At 43.6% G+C, this 26,800-nt stretch overlaps 1 protein-coding gene and 1 long non-coding RNA gene across 4 annotated transcripts in view; one reads left to right on the forward strand and one right to left on the reverse strand.

Annotated features, from left to right (window-relative positions):
- FAM135B (family with sequence similarity 135 member B) overlaps nucleotides 1-26,800 on the reverse strand; it is a 139,978-nt gene that overhangs the window by 65,713 nt on the left and 47,465 nt on the right. Inside the window, exons 2-3 of the mRNA XM_081204349.1 lie at nucleotides 23,496-23,591; nucleotides 9,389-9,468 (exon numbers count right to left, since the gene is read on the reverse strand). Coding sequence (XP_081060475.1) covers nucleotides 9,389-9,468; nucleotides 23,496-23,572 — 157 coding nt within the window. The 5' untranslated portion in view covers nucleotides 23,573-23,591. The remainder of the gene's footprint in view (nucleotides 1-9,388; nucleotides 9,469-23,495; nucleotides 23,592-26,800) is intronic.
- The window catches only part of LOC308593106, a 40,352-nt gene continuing 31,871 nt past the window's right edge, over nucleotides 18,320-26,800 (forward strand). Inside the window, exons 1-5 of one of the 3 annotated variants that reach the window (XR_014010718.1) lie at nucleotides 18,320-18,787; nucleotides 19,132-19,193; nucleotides 19,587-19,710; nucleotides 19,967-20,067; nucleotides 23,480-23,602. This is a non-coding gene — a long non-coding RNA (uncharacterized lncRNA). Of the gene's footprint in view, nucleotides 18,788-19,128; nucleotides 19,194-19,586; nucleotides 19,711-19,966; nucleotides 20,068-23,479; nucleotides 23,603-26,800 lie in introns of all 3 variants that reach the window. The other 2 variants (XR_014010719.1, XR_014010720.1) reach the window with 2 other exon arrangements.

Raw genomic sequence — 26,800 nt, forward strand, 5'->3', positions numbered from 1 at the left:
AAATCGTCACAACTTGTAAGATTGTGGGTAGGCTCTGGTTCAGGTGATAGGGATGGGAGAATGCTCTCACTATCCCTATGTGAAGGGTATTCTGATAAAGGAATCCAGGACTCGATGGTTTGGTCAACCCCTGAGAGGGGGTTATGCCCGTGCCTGAGTCCAGGGGGACATTTGGGTGGCAGAGTTAGCCCGTCCTGGCTTTCCGCTTATCCAGGTGTTCACCCTTGGCTGACCTATGCTGGAACCCTGGGTCAGCGCTAGCTGCATGGCAGGAAGCTAGTCGAACCAGAGCCTATGCAACCAGTCACTTTCTGTAATCAATAAAGTTGTGGCCTAAATTCTGCCAAAAACCAAAACCGAAAATTTGAGTTGTGTGAATTTATTTAGGGGGGAGGTTTCTGGGTCTCAACACGCAAAAGCCTGGGCTTTTGTGAACCTCCAGTTATTATTAAATAATATTGCTGTTGCTTTTTATTACATTGATCAGATGGTTTTAAATGATGATGGGACAAGTTCAACAGCTACTAGCCTTGTTGACTAGCCTTGTTGCCTCCACAGTCAAGGGCAGTAATGTTTTTTTTTTTAAAAAATATATATATTAAAGTTTCTCTTTGGTTACAAAAGTACATGCATTGTCTCTTTTTCAGGTCACAGTCTTTTCTATAGCTCAGTTACATTCGATGTGAGACATGAGTGTTGCCCAGTGGGGTTTTCCCCCCTAAAAAAATGTTTAGGGGTACTCTCATTTTCCTACTCATATTGAAATACTGCCCCTCAATAACGCCAAACTTAGATTCAAAAAATGTTTAGGGGTATGCGTACCCCCAGGGGAAAAAAAAACCCACTGGTGTTGCCTACAGTATAAGTTTGTGGAAGAAGGAGGGGAAAGGGGGTGGGGTGGTAAAACTTGAATTATTTTGCTTTAGTGTATGTGTGGGGTTTTGGTGTCAGTGTCACTTGGACAGGTTCTCTACTGCTTTCAAATATGAGTTTCTGGAAACCACAAAAGGGGACAGTATTCCTGCGCTCAGGTTCCGTTTGTGGGTTTCCCACAGGCATCTGGGTGGCAACTGTGATTACAAGTCCTTTTTGGAGGAGAACAAGCAGTAGCTCTTCCTAAGATCATCATCTTCATCATCACCATCATCTTATTTATATGCCACCCATCTGGCTAGATTTTCCGAGCCAGTCTGGGTGGCTTACTGCATATATAAAAACATAATAAAACATCAGACATTAAAAACTTCGCTATACAGGCCTGTCTTCAGATGTCTTCTAAAAGTTGTGTATTTCTTTATCTCCTTACATCTGGAAGGAAGGGGTTCTACAGGGAGGGCGCCACTACCAAGAAGGCCCTGATATCTCCTGACAGCCTTTTTTGAAGGGGGGAATATACCCAGAAGTTTTAACATTTGAATCTTAAGCTCAGCACAACATGTAATTGAACTGTTGCTCCGTCCTCTGCTTCCAGGGTAGTGTGAGAAGGGTCAGATTTGCACATACTGACGGATGTGCAAAAAGAATGCTCAGTGTTCAACTCAGCCCTGGCTAAAAGCCCTTACCTAGTCATGCTAGGACTCTGCCATGGCCTGTTATGCATGCAAAGAAAGTGATCTCCTTCTGAGCTGCAAGCTTGAGCTCCCACTGCAATGTCACCAGTAACTGCCTGCAAAGTGGTGTGTGTGTGTGTTGCTGAGGGAGACAGGAGGTCACAAGCAGATGGTGATGTTTACCTAGCTTCTGTACATATTTCGGGCCAGTATGCTTTCCTTAAATAAAACCTAATTAAAGGCAAGTGATGAAATGACAACTTTCCCACCTAAGCTCCTCTTTATAGCAGGAACAGGTAAGAACATATGCTACTGTACACACACACACACACACACACACACACACACACAGCCATTGTTCTTTTTCAGTTACTTCTAATTACATTTCAGTATAGCCCTGGTGCCTTCCCCATGGGACTGAGAATGTAAATGCAGGCAGTCTTTAACCTTCATGAAAATACTTACTCAGAAAGCTAGCTAGTAAAATCTGCCTATGTGGCATTTAACCCATGTGATGGAGAAAGCCTTTCCACATTTGAAAATGGGGAGCTTTATCACATTGCATCCTGTGGCAACTTTAAAAGCGTGACTACACACTCACCCAATGGCAAGTGTTAACACCAAAGGTTCACGCTAGGGCTATTAATGCTCACACGCTATCAGTGCACATAATTATTTCAGATCATAACCTAGCGAAGTACATGATTCGCTATGCACATCTGGGCTAAAGCAGGGTATGATATCTTGCAAAGAAGGAAAACAAACATGAATGTGCATTCAGATAACTTGACAATATCATCCACAGTAGCAGAGCTTGGGGTCCTGTGTGACACCAAAATTTGGTGCCTCCCGCCACTTGCCTTCCATTCTACAACATAGTTTAGGGTTGCCATACAGAATTTAACCAGCAAAAATAGCGAAAATAGCGGCCGGGGGGATTTCAGAAAATGTCCAGGATTTTGTGGCTGATTGCTTTAACAACTTTTGTTTTTCCTAAAAGAAAAAGAAAAAAGCTAAACAACTGTCTCGAATTTTACTTCCAGAAATATGGCAACCATAACATAGTTGCGGCACTCCTAAGCTCTGCAGCCAGTGGAATCAAAATGGCCACTGTTGTTGTTTAGTCGTGTTCGACTCTCCGTGATCCCATGAAGCAGAGCATGCCTTGAAAACTCTCACTTTCTTCTCAAAGCTTCTCCTTTTTTATGTCCATGGAGTTTTCTTGGCAAAATACTGGAGTGGTTTGCCAGTTCCTTCTCCAGGTGGATCACATTTAGTCTAAACTCTCGGCTATGACCTGTCCGTCTTGGGTGGCCCTGCACAGCATAGCTCATAGCTTCTTATTCAAGCCCCTTCGCCACGACAAGGCGGTGATCCATGACCCATCAAACTGGTCACACTCCCCTAAATCCAGCTCTGACTCCAGGGAGATTTGTGTTAAGGATTTCATTCATAGCTTTGGCAGACAGGGAACCTCATGAATTTCAGTTCCCGTTGTTACTCACTGCTTGGCAGGCAGCTCCTGTCCAGTGCCTCTGCCTTCCCACAGCCCTCTGGGGAAGCTTGCAGTCTCACTCCTAACAACTCTCAGCACCCATAAAAAGCTATAGCTCCCAGAATTCTTTGGGGGAAGCCATGATTGTTTAAAGGGTTCTTGAACTGTGTGATGTGAAGGTGGCCTAAGTCATGCCGCTCTGCTTATTTGAAGCTCTGCAAGGATGTAGCAAATGGACCATATAACGAAGGATCATAGCTTGTCTTGTAATTCATGAGCCCTGTCAGTTCCTGACCTTTAACAAAGTCTAATCTGTTTGAGCTAAAAACAAACATTCCATGCTACCAGGGCCTGCATGAATTGAAACCATCCTTTCCTCCCAATGGGCATTCACCCACAGGATGCTACTATTTTAAAGAAAGCAATTTCACAGTTACTTTGCTTAATCACACAAACTTCAAACAACAACGATAAATCGGGACCTAACTTAAAGAGGGCATGTATTGCGGTGAGACCTAGAAAACCGACACCCTGTGTTGTGGGTGGGTACGATTGGTCAGCCACAACACCCGATTGGTAGGTCCCTCGAAGCTGGGTGCAATCAGGCCAATGGGATGCAGTCCAAACGGTTCGAGGGACGAATTTATACCAATGCACATGACCCAGAGCTTCCTCTTTCAGTGAATGCATTCGGAACACCCAACCACCTGTCCCTACTTTTAGGGCTTTTCGCTTGACCTTGCTATTCCGTCATGTGTCATCTGTCATTGGGACAGGGGCATGGCAGGAATCTTCCCCACTTGGCTGACTGGCTGTTGCCATTTGGGTTTTGCCTGCTGCGTAGCAATTTGTCACAACTTGTAAGGTTGTGGAAAGGCTCGGGTTCAGGTGATAGGGATGGGAGAACGCTTTCACCATCCCTATGTGAAGGGTATTCCGTTAAAGGAATCCAGGGCCTCGATGGTTTGGTCAACCCCTGTGAGGGGGTTGTGCCCATGCCTGAGTCCAGGGGGGCATTTGGGTGGCGGAGATAGCCTGCTCCTGGCTTGCTGCTTCTTCAGGTGTTCACCCTAGGCTTGACCTATTCTGGTGCCCTGGGTCAGCACTACCTGCAACGGTGCAGGGAGCTAGTCGAACCAGAGTCTATGCAACCAGTCACTTTCTGTAATCAATAAAGTTGTGGCCTAAATTCTGCCAAAAAAACAAACCAAAAATTTGAGTCATGTGTGAATTTATTTAGGGGGGGGGGAGAGGTTTCAGGGTCTGAACACACAACATGGGAGAGCTTGAAGCAAGCAGTTATTCCCCACTCTATTGTCTTCTGCAGTTACCAGGGCTGGGAAATGAAGCTTGTAAGAGCACCTTGTAAGAGCACCTGTGTGAATTGACCTATAATACAAAATGCATAACAGTAGTGTGCATTGCCAGATAGCTGCCAAGGGTTTCTGAAGTCATAAAATCCAGGAGGTTTATTCACACACACACACACACACACACACACACACACACACTGGTGAGCTACCATGTGCAGCAGGGGTGGAGAACCCCAGGCCAAATATGACCCTCCAGGCTGACTTATATGGGACTTCCCCTACACCTCATTCCCAGACCACACCCTCTTTCCTGAGGCCACACCCCACTGCCCCGTTCTGCATCCTCCCTAAGTGCCTTGGAAAACCTCTTGCTTGCTTGTGTTGGGTGGAGGACAATGTCTGCAGTGACCTCCAGTTGTTGCAGGGCTGGGACGTGGCCTACTGTACAGAGGTAAAAGTCACTTCTATTGAGGCATCTGATGAAGACCTGCATTTTAAAATGAGCTTAAAAAATATATATTTGTAAATGTTTGTATCTCTCATGCCAGGCAGAAACCAGCTGAATACTCTGGCAGCTGTTTATCTTCCTGTTTAAGGGCCCCACTGATCTATAAGCAGCGCTTCAGGGTTGTAAAAGGAAATTACAGGCTGGGAGCAAAAGGTCACACTGACCATACAAATTACAGAATACAAGCTGCAAAAACACAATTAAGAGTTGGTAAATAGTAAGAATTATTGTGCCTCCCATTAAACTTGAGCCACATTTTCATAAGGTTAAAAGGGCAAGAGCTAATAGAAACAGCAGCTGGCTAAGGAAAGAGGCTTTTCTCTGAAGCTGCTTTGAAGCTTCAGAGAACTTAGAGAACTTAGCTTTTACTAAGTTCCTTTTTACTTTGAAAAGGCCTTTCCTTTCCTTCTAAAAATCTATGTTAATGTATGAAATATATTGGCTTAAATGTAATTATGCAAAGGATTTAGAAAGTAAGAAATGTTAGATTCTTATGTTAGATTCTTATTTCATAGATGGTGTGTGAGAAGGTGAACCCAAGATCTCTTTAAGATAAAAATTAAAAACCATGAACCATCTACTTTAGCCATCTGTTTTGCAGTGAATAGGGCAACAGGGGCCAAAGGTTATCTGGTAATTAAGGTGCCTGATCGAGGTATATGTAAGATATATGGCTACTTGTCTGCCATTTATGGATAGAAGGAAATATAGCTCTTTGTCTCCCATAAAAGGTAATAGGAAATGGGTGTATCTTTTATGATTGGTTCTAGCAAACAGCCAAAAGGAATTTCAGCCAGGCTGATTGGACAGAGGCAGCCAAAGGAGGAGCAAGGGGGCTGGGCTGAGGAAATATAAGTGCTGGCCATCAGGGCTGGAGTGGGCAGAGCTTTGGTAACCTTATACCACTGTGTCTCTCATTTATTTGTCTGACAAATAAATTATTATTTTAATTTCTCTATTGCTGCGTTGAATATTTCATTCCAGCTAAGCGCTAACCACAAGCAGGGTGCTACACTATTGCAACACCCCTTTTTGCCAGACAAACGGTTTCTATAGGTGTGAGCTTGTCCTAAACCATTTAGCTCTTTAAAAGTCATTACCAGAATTTTTAACTGGGCACGGAAATGAATAGGTAACCGCACACATACCATTTGAATGGCAATGCCCATCAGTTTTGGGGACCCCCGGCCCACTTCAATATTTTATTGGGGGAGGCAAAGGGACTTCCGCCCCTAGGAGTTAGCTCCTAATATTTATGCCAATGGACTTCACTCAGTTTCCTGGGCTGTATTTTACGCTAAACTTACTCTGAGCTTTAAGATTGGCATGTTAAGGCATGTCTGCTGCTTCCTGTCATTGTGATTAGAGACTCTGTTCTTCATCCCTTTCTTCTCAAAGTATAACTCCTGCCGAAAAGTTGCATGGCTCTATAATCAATCCTTCAACTCAGCCTCGCCTTTTGACATTTCCAATTAGCCCATTCGAAAGAGCGATAGCTAACTGCTTCTCTAACACTATTCCATTACGGATGATGGGAAAGTAAGATATCCCTATTAATTTCCTCACATGGAAGTCAGTAATATAAATGTAGCCACTTATCGCTGTTATTTTCATAAACCCAAGTTCATTTTTCAAGGTTACTGGAATGGGATGCAGTCAGATATAAATGGATAGGAAGCCCAATCTGCAACTCTATCCGGCACCAGAATAGTAAGCTATGGAGGCTACTCTTCTAAACTAAAGTGATCAAAATAATAATAATAATAATAATAATAATAATAATAATAATAATAATAATAATAAGAAGAAGAAGAAGAAGAAGAAGAAGAAGAAGAAGAAGAAGAAGAAGGAGGCTGTTATGTATAATTGGAATTCTCCCTTCCTGTGAGCTAAGGGTATGTCTGTGTTCTTCAAGTTCCGGCTGTTTAGCAGTACATGTGAAAAGGATCTTGATGTCTTGGTGGACCACAAGTTTAACATGAATCAAAAGTATCATGCAGCAGCAGAAAAAGAAAAAGAAACAGAAACGTTATGCTCGTCTAGGCTGCATTGACAGAAGTGTACCATCCAAATCAAGGGAAGTAATAGCAACACTCTATTCCAGGAGTCAGCAACCTTTTTCAGCTGTGGGTCGGTCCACTGTCCCTCAGACCATGTGGTGGGCCGGACTATATTTTGAAAAAAAATATGAACAAATTCCTATGCTCCATAAATAACCCAGAGATGCATTTTAAATAAAAGCACACATTCTACTCGTGTAAAAACACCAGGCAGGCCCCACAAATAACCCAGAGATACATTTTAAATAAAAGGACACATTCTACTCATGTAAAAACACGCTGATTCATCTGTGGGCCGGATTGAGAAGGCGAATTTGTGGGGCTTAGGAATTCATTCATATATTTTTTTTCCAAATATAGTCTGGCCCCCCACAAGGTCTGAGGGACAGTGCACCGTCCCCCTGCTGAAAAATTTGCTGACCCCTGTTCTACACTCAAGTGGATATGCTATCATATCCCAATGGGATGTGCCTGTGGATACATTTCCTCATTCTTAAGCCCCTAGCTAGGCTGCATTAACGAGTTTGTACACCCAGCAGCTATTCATTCTTTTCTTGACAGAAAGCGAATTGGAGAGCCCGAATCAGATAGAAGGTCTGTTTGGGATAACTGTTGGTGCCAGCAGAACTACAGCAATCCATTTCCAAAATGGGACCTGCCAGATTCACGTAATACATTGGTATTTGTGCCTTATAAAACATTAACCTGTAAAATCCTGGATATTATTCACGCAGGTTCATTACAGCATTAAAAAATAATAATCATATGGCATTCAATGGAAAATAAAAAGGTTTGTCCTCTCTCTTGTACTCCAAAAGGCAGTAAATTTGCTTCCAGTTGATGGAGGCAGAAATTGCTTCCTCAAGCGTTATTGGAACTAATGACAGCAATTTGATACAATCCCGAGTCTTGATTCTTTCCTGCTCCACTGAGCAATGAGCAGCGCAAACTTGTTGGGACAGCATCAAAAGGGTCATCAAACACGTCTTCCGCAGAATGAAGAAAAATGGTCCTCCTTCAGTAAGTCATATTTAAAACAGCAGCGAAACTGACTCAAATGAAACTGAATTTGTCATTCCCATGGTATTTTTCTTTTGTGGGTGGGAGCAATCCAGACAAATTTCCACGACGGTATGCGTAAGACTGCCACAATAATTTCACTTTTTGGAAGTAAATGCCATTGAAATCAGCGGGACACAAAAATGGCATGACAACAAATAAGAATGGCAGCTGAAATTGATAGAATATGTAGAAATGGCAAGTTTGGAGTGTAAAATCAGAGATCAGGGGGAGACTGGTTTTAAAGAAAACTGGAAAATATTTTCAGAATACTTAAAAAATTCAGTGTAAAAATGTTAAAACGCAAATAGGATTTGAGTAAGAACAACAGTGGGGGTGAACTTTTTGTTTTTCTTGTGAGGTAAGGTGAAGGTGTAGAGTAACTATGATATGCAGCATAAATTGAATTTTTGAGGGAACCATGGAGGGAGGGAGCGGGAAATCATAGGTGGAATGACTGATTGCTAAATTTGAAATATTGTTGAATTGTTTATTTGTTTAAAAAAACAAAGAGTTTCCTGGGAAGTGGGGCCGTTAAGCCACTCTGAGAATTGTAGCTCTGTGAAGGGAATGGGGTCTCCTAACAGCTCTTAGCACCCTTAACAAACTGCAGTTCTCGGGTTTCTTTGGGAAAAGCCATGACTATTTAAAGGAGGTATAAAGGTAAAGGGATCCCTGACCATTAGGTTCAGTCGTGGCTGACTCTGGGGTTGCGGCACTCATCTTGCTTTATTGGCCGAGGGAGCCGGCGTACAGCTTCCGGGTCATGTGTCCAGCATGACTAAGCCGCTTCTGGCGAACCAGAGCAGCACACGAAAATGCTGTTTACCTTCCTACCGGAGCGGTACCTATTTATCTACTTGCACTTTGACGTGCTTTCGAACTGCTAGGTTGGCCGGAACAGGGATCGAGCGATGGGAGCTCACCCCGTCACGGGGATTTGAACCGCCGACCTTCTGATCGGCAAGTCCTCGGCTCTGTGGTTTAACCCACAGCGCCACCCGCATCCCTAAATGAGGTATAATAGTGCTTTAAATGTATGGTGAAGATGTGATCTAATAGCTCTAGATGGTAGGTTGATAGGCACAGCCTTTGATTCTGATCTCAAGATTCAGACAAACGGTTTCTATAGGTGTGAGCTTGTCCTAGACCATTTAGCTCTTTAAAAGTCATTACCAGAATTTTTAACTGGGCATGGAAATGAATAGGTAACCACACTGCCATCCCAGCTGTGTAGACTCTATACACTTTGAGGTTTTGCAGAACTATTCCAGACTCAACTTCAGATTTGTCCATTACAGTGTGGCTCTTTCAGTTCACCCTCCTGAGTTTCTGGCTCCATCCCTCAAGCCAGGTTGAGCTTACCTCATTCAAAGCCATTTCTCTCTCCTTTCTTATCTCACCTGTTTGTTCAACAATGGTCGCCAGCAATCTATGTGGGATCCTGGGTGGGACTTTCAGACTTGCGTGCACCAAGTAATACCTATAGAGAGAGATTTTTTTGGAGGGGAAAAAAGAAAACTATTATAGAGGGAATTGCAACCTTCCTTCGAAAAAGCAAATATTTTGCTTGCTTATTTATGTATTTACTTACTGCTATACTGCCCAATAACCAAATTTTACAACAAAGGTGAAAACCATAAAGCAGAACAATAGCTAAAATCTATAATGCTTTATTTGTTTGTTATTGTAGATTGGACTTGTTTTAATGTGGCCCACTCATCACCAAATGGTTTCAGGGTGGGTTGCAAAAATATCACAGAATAAGTACACCGTACAATTAAAACCATAAAACAAAACCACAAGAAACCTTTCCAGAATCACAAAATAGCAACACAGGATAGCTGTGCATGCATGGAATCCAGGTGGACAGATAATGTCCACTCAACCAAAGGCCAGGGGAAAGAGGTGCATCTGGACCAGTTGTCGAAAAGCATAAAGTGATGATACAAAGCACAGCTCGTAGGGAACGGACATTGGTAAAAGGTAAAGGTAAAGGACCCCTGGATGGTTAAGTCCAGTCAAAGGTGACTATGGGGTTACGGCGCTCATCTTGCCGAGGGATGCCGATATTTGTCCACAGAGAGCTTTCCAGGTCATGTGGCCAGCACTGACTAAACTGCTTCTGGCGCAACGGAACACTGTGACGGAAACCAGAGCACACAGAAAAGCTGTTTACCTCCCCGCCACAGTGGTACCTATTTATCTACTTGCACTTATGTGCTTTCGAACTGCTAGGTTGGCAGGAGCTGGGACAGAGCAATGGGAGCTCAACCCGTCGTGGGGATTTGATCAGCAAGCCCAAGAGTAAGAACACTGGCCCATCTAGTGCAATGTCATCTACACTGGCTGGCAGTGGCTCTCCAAGCTGCAGACCTCCCTAGCCCTACCTAGAGATGCTGCGCTTTGAACCTGGAACTTCTGCATGCAAAGCAAGTGTTCTCCTACTGAGTTGTGACCCTTCCCTAATATCCAAGGGAAGAGTTTGGATAGGATTAGCAAAATTTCTCTGGAGTGCTTTTACAGAGCCATCATATTTCTTGGTAATACTGATGCTTCTTCTTCTTAGCAAGGCTAAGACCGTAATAATATGAAAGAGAACATTTCTGTGAAATAGAATAGACTGCATTGCCTGCTCACATTGTCAAGTCAACTATACACGTTTTATCCAAGAATTTAAAGGTCAGAGAGGATGGCGCAACTATTCCACTCCCAATGATTTCCAATCTTTTTTTTTTTTTTTTCATTCCAGGAGGTCAGAAGTCTTCCCTTTATATGGTAGAAATGTACACAGAGAATATCAATACCAGTGTCACTGGGTATATTCACAGCCCTAACAGATTTCTCCAGTACAAACAAGGGATTCATGTTACTGAAAAGATGCAAACAGCAAAGTTCTCTCATGTTTTTGATGACTGTGGAGAATTGGGGTGACTTATATTGCTGGACTCCCATCAGGTCCAGCCCATAGGGCCAGTGGTGCCAATAGGGCCAGTGGTGGAGCATGATGGAAAATGTACTCCAGCATACCTGACACAGGAACCACATTGGCTACCTTTGATGCATCATTCTTTCCATTCTGTTGGGTTAGAAGCCACAGTGCCAACATTCCCTTTTATGCCCAGTGTTTAAAGGTACAGATTTGCATCCAGCAGCTTATTTTAAAATTAAAAATAAGATAAATAAGAACGTAAGAGTCCAGGTGGATCAAGCCAAAGACTCATTCTAGTTCAGTATCCTGTTCTAACAGAGGCCAACTACATGCCTATGTGAAGTTCACAAAGAGGACATTAGCACAACAACCTTCTTTCTCCCTACTTGTCATTTCTATCAGCTGGCATTCAGAAGCAGACAGCCTCCCAATTATAGACTTATCTACAGGGTCAGGGCATCACTTTGCTGCTGTCGTCCTAAGAGTCATCATTTCCAACCTTGAACAAAGCAAGAGTGAACAAGATTGCATTTTGTAAGAACAGACTGTGAGACTTTGAGCTCTAGTTTCACTCCCACAAGTGAGCCAATCACAAGCTCCAGTATTGCCAGCCAATCAGATTTCAGTTTCCAAAACCAGTTGTGAAGATCTGTTAAACACTGTAGGCTGCGGTTTGGCTCATTGGCTGAAACCATCTAGAACTCAAAGCTCTGCAGATGAAACTCCCAGGATGACCAACAATTTTAATTGCAGATACATTTATGATAACCAACAAGATTTCTATTTGCAACAGTGATTGGCTAGTCCCAGAGTATGATGTAAAAGCCACCCGCCCTATTTCCTCAAGAGAAAATGTACTTAAGATGCCATTGTTGTTCATCTAGCATCTCATTCTGTATCCTGTGACATCAGTCCCTAATGGCCTACCGCAGTGATGGGGACATTCATGCCTTTCCATTGTTATTGGCCATGCTGGGAATGACAGGAGGTGGAGTTTGACTTCATGAGGACCATAGGTTTCACATCCCTTCCTTACATCAAGAAAGGATAGAACTGGACAGTCCTTTTTTCAAAAAAAGTTTAGGGGTACTCTCATTTTGCTACTCATATTGAAATACTGCCCCTCAACAAGGCCAAACTTAGATTCACAAAATGTTTAGAGGTATGTGTCCCCCCTGTGTCCCCCCCTCACAGAAAAAAAGCACTAGAACTGGGACAGCTTTGTAGGGAGGGGGTTAACTTGAGAGGGACACCAAATAAACATGGAAGAAAATCACCAGTCACAGACATACGTTGTAGCAAAGTGGTTAAAGACATATCTGAGTCACAGCAGATCTCAGGAATGATAATGCAGTGGTGCCTCGCAAGACGAAATTAATTCGTTCCGCGAGTTTATTCGTCTAGCGAATTTTTCCGTCTTGCGAAGAACGGTGTCGGAAAAGTTTTGGAAAGGCTTCAAAAATCACCAAAAACCTCAAAAAAGGCTACCACACCGCATTCTATGAGTTGCTCCTCGAAGTCAAGTCGCAACTGTATTAACAGTGTTAAGAAAAAGGAAACAAACTTGCAAAAAACTCAAGACGTTTTCGTCTTGCGAAGCAAGCCCATAGGGAAATTTGTCTTGTGAAGAAGCTCAAAAACCGCAAAACCCTTTCGTCTAGCGAGTTTTTCGTCTTGCGGGGCACCACTGTACAAGCCTAAGTTACAGAAGGGTTTTTTCTTTCTTTTTTGTGTTAATATTTCATTGAGAAGTTTCAATTATAAAGAAATAAAGTGGTACAAAGAAAAACAAAAGAAGAAAATAAAAATAAAAAGGCACAAAAATGTGTAGAGAAAAAATATGAATATATACGAAAAATATCCTAACATACATTATTTTGATATTATTATCCAAATGCTTATGTAAATATTAATAGCCTACTCCATTTTGCATAAACTCATTCCAAATATTGTCATATTTATCCAAACAAAGTATATGTTTGTAAGCAGTCTATTCATAGGTTGGGAGTGTTGACATATTGTCGATCCACTTATTAAAGGGGATCTTATCTTGATTCTTCCAGTTCCTCAATATGAGTCTCTTGGCTACCATTAGAGCATGTGGAATCCATTTTCATTGTCCTGCTGTTAACTTCCAGACAATAGGTATATAGTTCTAAAGAATGTTCTCATCCCATCTTACAGGGTTGTTGAAATGATAAAATAAATACTATATATGCCAAGTTCCTAGAAGAAGAAGAAGAAGAAGAAGAAGAAGAAGAAGAAGAAGAGGAGGAGGAGGAGGAGGAGGAGGAGGAGGAGGAGGAGGAGGAGGAGGAGGAGGAGGAGATTGGATTTGATATCCCACTTTATCACTACCCTAAGGAGTCTCATAGTGGTTAACATTCTCCTTTCCCTTCCTCCCCCACAACAAACACTCTGTGAGGTGAGTGAGGCTGAGAGACTTCAGAGAAGCGTGACTAGCCCAAGGTCACCCAGCAGCTGCATGTGGAGGAGCGGAGATGCGAACCCGGTTCCCCAGATTACGAGTCTACCGCTCTTAACCACTACACTACACTGGCTCTCTAGAGCACTTCAGGAACTCAGCAACCTCATACTTCACACACCTCAGGAACCTCATACTTCACACACTTCAGAAACTCAGCAACCTTTGAGGATCTCACACCCAGAGATCTGTTCCATGTTAAGATCAGACAGCCAATAGGCAAATGGAAACCAAGCAGCTGGCAGACATCTAAGCAGCTGGCCGACATAGTATTTACTGAATGAAGAGCTAGGACACTTCGCGATGCTGTCATATCTGTGGCTCCCAGTGTTAAATAGTCTGGCATTAGAAACAGAAAAGCAAAAGCAGCACTTTGCCTTGACACAGAAGAATTTATCATCCAGCGGGACGCCTTGAGAAACACAGTTGTGATCACAGTGTGTCATCACCCGGACAGATTGCTACTCTACTACTGTGACAGCAAGCGTTGCCACTTGCCAGTGACAGATTACTCCAGCGCAGATCCCTAATTCCCAAGCGTGCAGGAGAGCAGCTTGCTCAGAGAGGGGCCAAGTGTCGGGGTGATGGGGTACCACGTTTGGAGCTGAGGATACATGCATAATTTTTTTGCATTCATTTGTATCACAATGCATACCTCCTCCCTTATAATTCATAGGTCAGCCTTTCTCAACCTGTGGGTCCCCAGATGTTGCTGAACTACAACTCCCATCACCCCTAGCAAGCAAGGCCAGAGCTCAGGGATGATGGTAGTTGTAGTCCAACAACATCTGGGGACCCACAGGTGGAGAACCGCTGGCATAGGTGTTACTCAAGTCAACTAATGGCGATTAAAAGAAATGATTCCGAAAACAAAATACGATTCCCAAAACAGACAAAATACAATAAAAAAATACAGACAAGTGCATATGGCGATCAGATAGTGTTAACTGAAAATAGGTGTGGGGAATGTTTTTTGGACTAAGGGCCACATTCCATTCTGGGCAACCTTTTGAGGGCCATGTGCCACTGATGGGGGCTGGCAGAGATAAATATGGGCAGGACAACAAGTGTAATTTTTAGCTTTGTACATGTCAGGAGTAAACCATCAGAAAACTACACTGTGCAACCAGGAGGTTAACCCTTTATTAGCAAGAATATGATTTGCACAGACTTGGTGGAGTGTCAGGCCTGGTGAGCATAGCAGCTCATCCTCGATAGGTCTTACCCAATGGCTCAGTTGCTGGGACTGTCCCCACCTCTACATGGATTCCCTCCTGTCCAGTGTTTTTTTCCAAGAAATCGGAGACTGTGTCAGTGTGAATCTTGCCTCTCCTCTGCCACGTGTTTAAATGCAATGAGGTCCCATTTAAACTTAAGACCTAGGCCAAATGACACTCCTAAGCCCTCCCTCTGGTTTGCTCTGGTCAGTGTTGGGCTGTTGCCCATTGGGATTGGTAGGGTGGGAGGCCAACAGTAGGTGCCAGAGTCAATGACAGGCAAGCTAATTCTAATTTTGCCCCCCCTCTCCCTGCTGAGTTCTAAAAAGGCAACTCTTGGGATTGAAGAGGAGGAAGAAGCTATCAGGCAGTGCCCTCCCCTGGACTGGTAGATGCAAGAAAGCAGGAAGGAGAGAGCTGGCCAGTGGCAGAGGCTGGTGGGGCAGAGCACAATTCATAGTGTTAGTGTTGACCTTTAAAGCCCTAAACGGCCTCGGTCCAGTATATCTGAAGGAGTGTCTCCACCCCCATCATTCTGCCCGGACACTGAGGTCCAGCACTGAGGGCCTTCTGGCGGCTCCCTCACTGCGAGAAGCCAAGTTACAGGGAACCAGGCAGAGGGCCTTTTCGGTAGTGGCGCCCTCCCTGTGGAATGCCCTCCCTCCAGATGCCAAAGAGAACAACACCTACCAGATTTTTAGAAGACATCTGAAGGCAGCCCTGTTTAGGGAAGCTTTTAATGTTTGATGGATTACAGTATTTTAATATTTTTTTGGGAAGCCACCCAGAGTGGCTGGGGAAGCCCAGCCAGATGGGCGAGGTATAAATAATAAATTATTATTATTAATATTATTATTATTATGACTAGATAATGCTGCTGGCCATGGCAAATCCAAGCCAGAGTTTGGTACTCTTTGAAGAAATGAATGGAATCTTGCGCCTCTCAACACACTGAATTTTATTTTCTTTGCAAGATCTTCAGTTTGGGGCACAATCTTTGGCCAAATACCCATTTTTACTACAGCAAAGATAGGTAGTGTGTACTTCAGAAGCTGCTCTAGGCCTTAGGCTCCTTGCACAGGGCTCCATCCCGCAGCATCAGCCTGAGCCTTCTGGAAAATGCTTTTGGGGAATAAAATGCACAATCCACCAGCTTAACCTCTAAGCCCCTGCCTGGTCCAAATAAGCTTTAAAATAGGAGGCTAAGCTTCTAAAAATTGGATGTGGGTAAACCACAGATTGGATCTTCTCCTACACTGTATACGGTTATTTTTAGCTTCGAGATCAAATGGTAGTTTGCTTTTAGGAGCGTGGACTCGCAGGCATCAGGGGAGAAGAAGAAGAAAAATGAAAGCCCGAACCCTTTTATACCCCGCAGTTCTCTGACAGCCACACGAACAGGCTCTTTTGAAAGTGCCTTTCATGCTCACCTCAGGATCTGCTGCCCTTCTTGGCACAACACAGTAGCGAGACTTGCCTTTTATTTGCTCCTGCGTTGGCATTTTTACAGTAACCTGCCCTTTGCTTCCCCTATGGGATGCTGGACAAAGAGAGGAGAGGCGGATTTGTGTGTGTGTGTGTTTTTTTGTTTTTTTTTTTAAATTAAATATAATTGGAGATTGAATGGAAACGTAATAGGAAAGGGAGCAAGCAACATTCAATTCCAGCCCAGCAGGGATGTAAAACAAAGAAGAAAGGGCATTGTCACCAGGGAACGGACAAGAGCCAGACGTGAATGCCTTGGTTGCAGGGGATGGGTTGAGCAGGAAGACAGGCTCCTTTTGTTTTCTCCAAACAAAGCTTCCTTGTGTTCCCAAATATCTTCAGGGCCAGCCCTAATAATAGGCAAACGGAGGTGGCTGCCTCAGGCGGCAGATGCAGAGGGGTGGGAAGAGGCAGTGAGGTGCCTCTGAATACCAGTCTCTGAGAAATCCCAAAAGGAGAGTGCTATAGTACTCAGGTCTCATTGACCTCTGGGCTCCTTTGGGAAGAAGGGCTGGGTAGGAATTTAATAAATCCAGTTGGTCACTGTGAGAAAGCCTCTCCTCCTTACAGAGGGGAGGAGTTGTGAGCAGGAGCTGTTTCCTGCATTGGAAGGAGGCGTTCCAGCCCCTGCCCAGCTGGCCTGGCTGCCGGGCCACGCCCCCAGGTAGCCAACCAATCAGGTGGAAGCTTGGGGGCGGGGTTTTGCCACTCAAACGTGGCCGCGGCAGCACTTCCCTTTCATTCCGCTGCTGGTTTTCATCGGATCACCCACCCACCCTCCCTTTAGTTCATTGCTTGGTTCTTGACATTGTGGTTGGTCACCTTGGTTGTCCAAGGGGCCTGGTAGGAATTTTTATCCAACTGGCAAATTGGCATCGGCCACTTGGTTTTTCATCTACCTCGTAGCAAATCGTCACAACTTTTAGGAATTGGTGGTTAGGCATTGGAATATGTTTGTGTATTGGAGGGCAGGGTGTGACCATCGCCTACCCCTCCACTTTATGGGTATTCCGCTAAAGGAATCCGGAGGTCATGGATCCCGTCCGACGCCCTTGCTGGTGGCTAGGGCCATGGCACGACCCCCGGTGACATCAGGGGGAGCTTTCAGTTGTATTTGCATCAACAGGCTCCTCCCACTGGTGGTTAACCCTTGTTAGATTCACACCTCCCTAAGCGGATGGAGTCACACTCTGTTGTTTTATCCAATACCTAAGCCAATACCTCTCAGATGCTGTAATCAATAAAGTTGTGGCCTTTTTTAGCCACTTAACCTAATATACTGTGTCCATGTGTCTTTCTTATCCCCAAGCGGGTGGCGGGTCCTTTCATTACCTACCCAGGCAAAAAACATTCTCTATAACCAGGCCTTGAACTGATTAAATAGTCTACGGCCTTTTAATGTGTTTGCAGAAGGGGGGTTTATTGGTTCGTTTCTGTTTGATTGTATATTTTGTCTTCTCAGTTTGTGTTTTTATGTTGTGGACCAGCCTGTGATCTTTGGATGAAGGGGTTTATATAAATTGAACAAATAATAATAAATAACTCTCAAACCAGTTAGAAGCTAGAAGCTCTGAGCAAAAGATTCAGTTAGTTTTGGGGAATATAGGAAATTCTGTTCTCAACATAAGAATTCAGCAATATAGGTGAGATCTAGAGCTCAGTTATGATGTTGTTGTTGTCGTTTAGTCATTTAGTCGTGTCCAACTCTTTGTGACCCCATGGACCAGAGCGTGCCAGGCACTCCTGTCTGCCACTGCCTCCCGCAGTTTGGTCAAAATCATGTTGGTAGCTTCGAGAACACTATCCAACCATCTCATCCTCTGTCGTCCCCTTCTCCTTATGCCTTCAATCTTTCCCAGCATCAGGGTCTTTTCCAGGGAGTCTTCTCTTCTCATGAGGTGGCCAAAGTCTTGTAGCCTCAGCTTCAGGATCTTTCCTTCCAGTGAGCACTCAGGGCTGATTTCCTTCAGAATGGATAGGTTTGATCTTCTTGCAGTCCATGGGACTCTCAAGAGTCTCCTCCAGCACCATAATTCAAAAGCATCAATTCTTCGGAAATCAGCCTTTATATTTCTTATTAAAAGCCCAATTGCTATTTGAAATCTCCTTAAGGGTATTGTTGGAATTCACCCAAGTTTACCTGTTGTTCTGACCAGAATGCTGGCAATTGTGCAAGCCAAGGCTATTTTTCTCCCTTCCACGCAAGCAGAGTAAACACTTCAAAAGTACATTTAGTGCCGACAAGAAATGCCAGACTGACAGCCGAGGAGAATGACGACGTCTGCTGCACCATGTGATAGACGCCTCTCTGAGAGAGGCGTCCCAACATTCTTTTGCCAACATGACTCAATTGTGATTTACAGAAAGCCTTTCTGTGACGGATGGAGGGAGATGGCCCTCTGTGAGGTTTGCTTCAAGAACTCTGCTCCTATTCCAAACTGCACAGCAAACTTCAATGGATGCTCCTTGCACTGGGATGCCCCAAGATGGGTTCTAAATTAGTCCTTGTGGTGCACAGAATAGGGATGGGGGGAGAATTTGATCCCTTTTTCTTTTAAAGGTGAACTTACCTAATTCACACTTCCTGAAACAACAAGCAAATTGAAAAACAAGGCATCCTTCAAAATTGGCATGTGTCTGGACTTTGCAATGCAGTTCCCCAGCTAAAAATACATATACTAAGGTACAGTTTGCCTATATATGCATGTATCAGTGAAAATATGACAGAAAATCATTTTATTAGGGAAATTGTTTTGCAAAAAATGTGTACGATAGGCAAAATTGTGTCTAAGAATGTGCATGCTAGGAGAAATTTGCGGACAAAAATGCTGACAAATTCTCATGAGAACTTTCTTTATTAATTGCAAACTAATGTGGAGAACTCAAGACTGGGGAAATGAGAGAAACCAAAACTGAATCTAAACACAGCAGCTTCCTCTTGCAATGGACTCCAACACCCTTCTTTATATCAATGCTCAGATATTGGAAATGCACTTCCAAAAATCAATTTATCTTTTTCAAAAGCAGCATAAACTGAAAACAAGACAAGGAGAGATGCTATAAAGGAGAAATCTGATTGAATAAAACAGGTGAGTATCATATAATGTGGCAAGCAGCGTTGTTGAGACTGTGTCCCCAGGGACTCCAGTTCTCCCAAATTGCCAGATTATGGTACCATTTAGCAATTATTATATAATTGTTCCTCTAGAGGAAAGAGCAGAGGATTCCTTGCATTCACTGAGAGCTGGTAACAGTTGGATTCTGCTGCAGATTTCTCGTATCACCCCAGCACCGTAAAGCAGTGGCGTAGCGTGGGTTGTCAGCACCCGGGGAAAGGCAAGTAATTTGTGCCCCCTAACCCATGGATTTGCGCCCCCTAACCCTAACCCCCAGATGTTGCGCCCGGTGTGGCTGGCCCCCCCTGCACCCCCCACGCTACGCCACTGCCGTAAAGCAGCAAATGGGAATTTGTGCCCCTCCAGATGTTGTTGGAATCCAACTCCCATCATCCCTAAGTGCAGATGTTAAGAATACATCATTTCCCATTCCACCCTGTAGTCATCACATGGAGCACCGCTTCCGTTCCACTGCAATTCCACCCCCAAAGTAAGTTTTTTATCTCCCTGTCTGCTGCAGTGAAATTAATTTATGTAAATTACACTATTATTATGTTAACCCACCCCACTGATTTCATTTAAAGGCAAATGAAACACACCACAATTTTTTGGGGGGTGGAGATTATCAATTACATATCATTTTCAGACTGAAAGTATCAACAGTGATTATTATTCATAACTGATGCATTGATTGCTGTTCCAGACATCAATTTTTGCTCCCATTTCTATTTCTCTGGCATTCCTAGTCCCAGCCACCATGGCCAATGGTGAGGGATGATGGTAGGAGTCGACCAAGAGTATCTGGAGGACCACAGCTTCCCTACCCTTCCTCTACAGTGTAGATACTGTAAGCTTTCTTATACAATGTTGACATTATTAGTGCTAGATGCATGATCTCTGCTATCTCAAATTGTGTGTTTTTTTTCTTAATCCTGCTCAGTAGCTATTCTTGGCTGGGGAGGGGGTGGCGCTATGCTTGGCTTGGTGGCTCACCATGAGTTGTACACCATTTCATAGCATCTCCTTTTGGGGTAAAGAAACCGTGCATCATATCATGCAGATATTTTTTGCTGACTGGTAAAATGCTCTGAGCATGATAATCTCAAGAGTATAAATTTCCTGTCCCCAACGTTATTACTATTGTACTTGTTGCCTGACAGCAACTATCTTCCGCTATGGTTACATTTCCAATTCTATTAGAAGCCAACATCCTGCTTGTTTGTGGACATCATCATAAAATACATTATGCACAGAGAGATGATTATGCTACAGTATAAGACATGATTCATTTTTGCGAGCTTTTGCTATCAGAGGTGGTGGGGTGGAATGCAATTGCTCTGCCAAGGAATAAAGACATACATCTTGCCCGCAGATTAATGGATATATATTGAACACCAAAATTGGATGTAGACTGATGAAAGGATTGACTTGCATTTAATCACCTAGTGCCTTAGCAGCGAGCTCTTTTAGTAATTAAAGTGCTCTGTTTTCCCCTCTAAAGTGTTACACATTTCAACTCCAGAACAAAAAGCCATTAAAAAAGACACCCCCCCCAAAAAAACCCCTTCAGTGTCAAGGATATTTTTGAATTTTTTTACTAGTATGATCTTTTTCTCCCTTACTTCAGCATTTCTTCCATATTTGAGCCAAACAGGAACCATCAAATCCACTTTAACTGATATACGGCGGAAAGCCATAGCCATTTTGCCTTGCATTCAGAATGTCCAAGACCCAATCCTGCTTTGCTTTAAATTTACAAGATCCTCTTTAGGGTTCAGGAGATCCTGGACTAGGACACCGGAATGCCTCTGTAGACAACCAAAGTCCAAAACAACCTTCCTCGATCTGTTGCTTTCCACTTGTTTTGGACTACAATTCCTATTCTCCATGACCACTGGCCAGGCTCTCTCTCTGGCTGATGGCAGTTGCAGTCTGAAAGATCTGGAGAGCATGGCTTGACTAGATCAAGGATGCAGAGCCTCAGGCATGTGGGCCAAATTTAAACCTCTTTACCTGGCCTGCTGGACTCTTCTCATGCCACAACCTCTCCCCCCATACAATGCCCCTCACCGGTCCTGGTTCAGAACCTCTTTGAGTATTTTTGCCTGGTTAGAATCCATCCCTGAACTCTGATAATGACTCTTACTAGCCTGAATGAAGGATAGAGAAGGTGTGAATCTGTGTAGAAACTATCCTACCATGCAAAGGTACAATTTGGATTAGTTGTTCCACCTGCCACTGAAAGGAAGGTATTCCTCAAGCTGGAAAAGTTCCCCCAGCCCTGGGCTTGACAGACCAGCGATCTAATAATAATAATAATAATAATTTATTACTTGTACCCCGCCCATCTGGCTGGGTTTCCCCAGCCACTCTGGGCAGCTTCCAACAAAGATGAAAAATACACTAAAATGTCACATATTAAAAACTTCCCTGAACAGGGCTGGCTTCAGATGTCTTCTGAATGTCAGGTAGTTGTTTATCGCTTTGACATCTGATGGGAGGGCATTCCACAGGGAGGGCGCCACTACCGAGAAGGCCCTCTGCCTGGTTCCCTGTAACTTGGCCTCTCGCAGTGAGGGAACCGCCAGAAGGCCCTCGGAGCTGGACCTCAGTGTCCGGGCAGAACGATGGGGGTGGAGACGCTCCTTCAGATGTACTGATATAACACAGCTTTCTTGGTTCATAAATGCAATGGCAATTCTCTCAGGTCTTTGTGTTTTTTGCATTCTATAGATAGTTTATTTGGTCACTCTCCTAAGGCTCTGAGGGACCCAATTCTGGTCCTGTTTGTGGTCTTCTAATGGGCATCTTATCAGCCGCTATGAGATGGGCCATTTGCCTGATCCAGCCAGCTCATCTTATGTATATTATTATGCTCTGAATTACAATATTCAAAACAAATTTAAATCAGTTCTATGATTCTATGATTGCTGGAACCTCCGACTCTTTCTCTCAGTTGCCTCTGCTTTCCATTTTTCTCCCCTCCAAACTATGCTACCTCTTTTTATGTTTACAAATATGCACACCAAATTTGTCAATTATTTTGAGTGGCATAAGAATAAGTTGGAGGGAATGAAGACCTGGCACAAGCAGGCAAATCAATTAATTGATCTCTGCTGAATCTGGATAATTCAGTTTCCAAGTTTATTAAAGAATGTCAGAAACTTTAAACTAATTTTGGTAGAGACTCAGCTGTCTCCACTGATTAAATCATAGGTGATGGGGGTGAATTTCAATGAGGAGAAGAAACCTTCAAATGTGCATTTCTTTCAAAATTTGCATTATATATGCTTGACCTTTAGGTCTCAGTATATCTACACACACACACACACACACACACACACACACACACACTTACTTTCAAAAAGACAATATATTTTGAACATGCCACTCCAAATTTTCCAGTGTCTGCTTTAGATTGTTGTAAACACTGATTGAGTATGCAAATTATTCCATGCATTTCCCCCCCTGAATGTCCTCCAAACAGGACAGGGTCATAAACAAGGGGTGATTCCTATTTCAGCCTTTGAAATATTGTATTGCAGTAATTGCATAAGGCTGCAATGCTACATATACACTAGGGATGAGCTTAAATCTGTCAATTTTAGTTTTTTTCAGTTTCTCATTTTCCCCAGTCTTAAATTCAGTTCTCCACATTTCCACCTCAGTTTGTGATTTTATTTAATTTAACAAATCCTCATGAACATTCAGAAGCATTTTCCTAATATATACATATCTATTTGCATGCAATTCTTTCTGATAAGCACATTTTTGCAAAAAAAAAATTCCTCTTATATAATGCCTTTTGTGTGTTAGTTTCACTATTATATGCATTTAAACACATGCTTTACCCCAGTATATGCATTTGTATACAGTCACTTTAGCACCACAAAATTCAGACAAGTCTCCTAGGAAGGGGATTCCACAGGTGAGGTGCTATACTGAAAAGGTCCACTCATCATCTGGTGCCTTCCAGATATTTTGGACTACAATTCCCATCATAATCTGCCAAGATGGTCAATGGTCAGAGATGATGGGAGTTGTAGTCCAAAATATCTGGAGGACACCAGGCTGGCAAACGATGATCCAATTCAACTTTTCCCATGGTCAGCCAGAAGTCCACAACTCAGGCAGGAGCATGATGCCCATGGCTTGTTTCTCTGAAGCAACTGGTAAGAAGAGGGACTTTCCCTCATAACATGGGCATCTGATTCACTTCAAAGCACCTGTGCCTTTCTTATGCACAAATACGTTTACAGAAGTCTATTGACTCACCCTCTCTGGAAGAGATCCACATTATGGAATTTGTGCAGCTCCACAGAAAAGTCAACAGTTCCCTGAACCTCCGACATGATGTTTTCAGGTCATCACCTAAAGAGCAGGTGAGAAAGGGAGAAGCTGGTTGAGCAGATGGGAAAAGATGGAGATGGACAGCAGAAGTTTATCAAAAGCTAATAATAATAATAATAATAATAATAATAATAATAATAATAATAATAATAAATTTTTATTTATATCCCGCCCTCCCCAGCCGAAGCCGGGCTCAGGGCGGCTAACAATAATAACATAATACAACATTCTAAAATCATTTCATTATAAAACTAATTCAAATCAAATTAATGGCAACCATTGGGCTAGAGTTCTGTGAAGATTGCCAAAGGAGGGGGTCAGGCTGTGCCCTGGCCAAAGGCCTGGTGGAACAGCTCCGTCTTGCAGGCCCTGCGGAAAGATGTCAAGTCCCACAGGGCCCTCGTCTCTTGTGACAGAGTGTTCCACCAGATCGGGGCCACAGCCGAAAAAGTCCTGGCTCTGGTTGAGGCCAGCCTAACCTCCCTGTGGCCCGGGACCTCCAAAATGTTTTTGTTTGAAGACCGTATGTTCCTCTGTGGGACATACAAGGAGAGGTGGTCCCGTAGGTACGAGGGTCCTAGGCCGTATAGGGCTTTAAAGGTTAAAACCAGCACCCTAAAAATGGGCCTTACAGCCAGGAAAAGCCTGCTGAAGATGAATCAAATCACCTGCACAAGCAATATTGAATTCGTCCCCTTCACATATTTTGCAGCTTTGCATTTCATGTATTTAAAGGTGGGCATGGGGGAAGCAAATGGAAAACACACCAGCCTTGCGAAGAGGTTCAGCTGAGATTTTGATCTGATCAACCTAAGCTGTAATCAAACATGGCGAATCTGCGACTCACCTGGTGTGGCCTTGTGGCCCCCTGTGGGTCTGACCTATGCTTGAAGACCCATGCTTTAAAACGTCAATAGAATTGTAGAGTTAGAAGGGACCCCAAGATTATCTAGTCCAATCCTCTGCCATGCAAGAACCACAGCTCAAGAATCCCTGACCTTTGTTTGAAAGCCTCTAATGATAAGTATTGGGGATGCGGGTGGCGCTGTGGGTTAAACCACAGAGACTAGGACTTGCTGATCAGAAGGTTGGTGGTTCGAATCCCCGCAATGGGGTGAGCTCCCGTTGCTCAGTCCCAGCTCCTGTCAACCTACCAGTTCGAAAGCATGTCAAAGTGCAAGTAGATTAATAGGTACCGCTCCAGCAGGAAGGTAAATGGCGTTTCTGTGTGCTGCTCTGGTTCGCCAGAAGCGGCTTAGTCATGCTGGACACATGACCTGGAAGCTGTATGCCGGCTCCCTTGGCCAATAAAGCGAGGTGAGCGCCGCAACCCCAGAGTCGGCCACGACTGAACCTAATGGTCAGGGGTCCCTTTACCTTTACCTAATGATAAATATTAAACTCCTAAAAACCACATCAAAAGGGATAGATACATGGTAGATGCCCTGTGTGTGTGGTTTGTCCCAGTCACCAAGCATTAGTGAGATCAAATGATGGTATGTGCAAGCCTTGCAAATTCCACCGACACATGACAAGAACCAGAGAACGAAACGAGAAACACACAGAATCGTTTGCATTAAGAACACCACCATACATTACAAGCGACAAAGAGCAAACCTGTTTACTGACCTGACTGCTGATCAATCTTCCCAGTGTTATTCTTCAGGAAAAAAACAACAACACCCCAGCCTCACTATTTTGGTTACACTTGCCTGCTTCTGTTACCAAATCCTTTCCCAAATAATCATCAGGGGCAATGCCGCAGCAAAACAAAACACCCCATGGAATGAGACCATGGCTCAAAAACAGGAGAGCGAGAGAAAGAATTTGCTGTCTTGCTTAGAAAATTTGCAAGGCTTCATAATATATTTGTCAGGCACTGCGTTGCATTAGGTTTCCAGCTACGAAGCTGGGATTTGTTTGCCGGTGGAAAAATAATAATAGAACCTTTAGAAAGAAAGAAGAAAAGCCGTCCCCCTCTCTGTTATGCTTATGAAATATTGTCCCACAGAACGGAATATTTCTCACTCTTTCTCCCTCGCTCTCCCACTAGCACAAAAAATCAATGAAGTCAGATTCGGAGAGGACCAAAATAATGATATGCTGCTTCAGAAATAAAGGGCAACTGTGAGTCATGAGCAAAGACATGCTCGCTTACAATAAAGTGTTTGAAAAAGTGAGCTGAGCGGAGAGATAAGGCATGTTATTTATTTATTTCGTACACACACACGCAGTTCTCAAGCATGAACTTCCACAGCCCAGCAGCTTGGGCTTTTCCCTTTCTGGAAGTTATTTGTGGCTCATAGGTAAAGGGACCCCTGACAATTAAGTCCAGTCGCAAATGACTCTGGGGTTGCGGCGCTCATCTCGCTTTAAAGGCTTCCACAGTTTTCCTGGGTCATATGGCCAGCATGACTAAGCCCCTTCTGGCGAAACCAGAGCAGCGCACAGAAATGCCATTTACCTTCCCGCCAGAGCAGTACCTATTTATCTACTTGCACTGCATGCTTTCGAACTGATAGGTTTGCAGGATCTGGGACTGAACAACAGGAGCTCACCCCGTCACGGGGATTCGAACCGCCAACCTTTCAATCGGCAAGCCCAAGTGGCACAGTGGTTTAACCCACAGCGCCACCCACGTCCCTTGTGGCTCATAGCTGCTGATAAATCCAAAGTAGAATATCCACGGTCAATGGCAATATACCATCAGATGTTAAATATTGGAGGGAATGGGCTGCTGTTTTTTTGACTGCTCCAGCACTTCTCCAATGAAAACAGGTATGTCATATTCAATAATAATAATAATAATAATAATAATAATAATAATAATAATAATACACCACCCATAATGCCAGCCACTCTGGGCAGCTTCCAGCATATATTAAAACATAATAAAACATTAAACATTAAAAAAGCTTCCCTATACAGGGCTTCCTTCAGATGTCTTCTAAAAGCTGCATAGTTACTTACCTCCTTGGCTTAGGGGTCACATGACTCCATACCCTCCAACATTTCTTTGATGAAAATAGGGACACCCTAAGGGAGGCGGGACCTAAGGGAGTATGTGGACCGAGAACTCCCAGAAGTGCAAGCTGGATTTAGAAGAGGCAGATGAACCAGAGACCAAATTGCAAACATGCGCTGGATTAGGGAGAAAGCTAGAGAGTTCCAGAAAGACATCTACTTCTGCTTCATTGACTATGCAAAAGCCTTTGACTGTGTCAACCACA

This window comes from Podarcis bocagei (assembly GCF_964188305.1).
Source record: "Podarcis bocagei genome assembly, chromosome: 8".
NCBI classification, from domain to species: domain Eukaryota; kingdom Metazoa; phylum Chordata; class Lepidosauria; order Squamata; family Lacertidae; genus Podarcis; species Podarcis bocagei.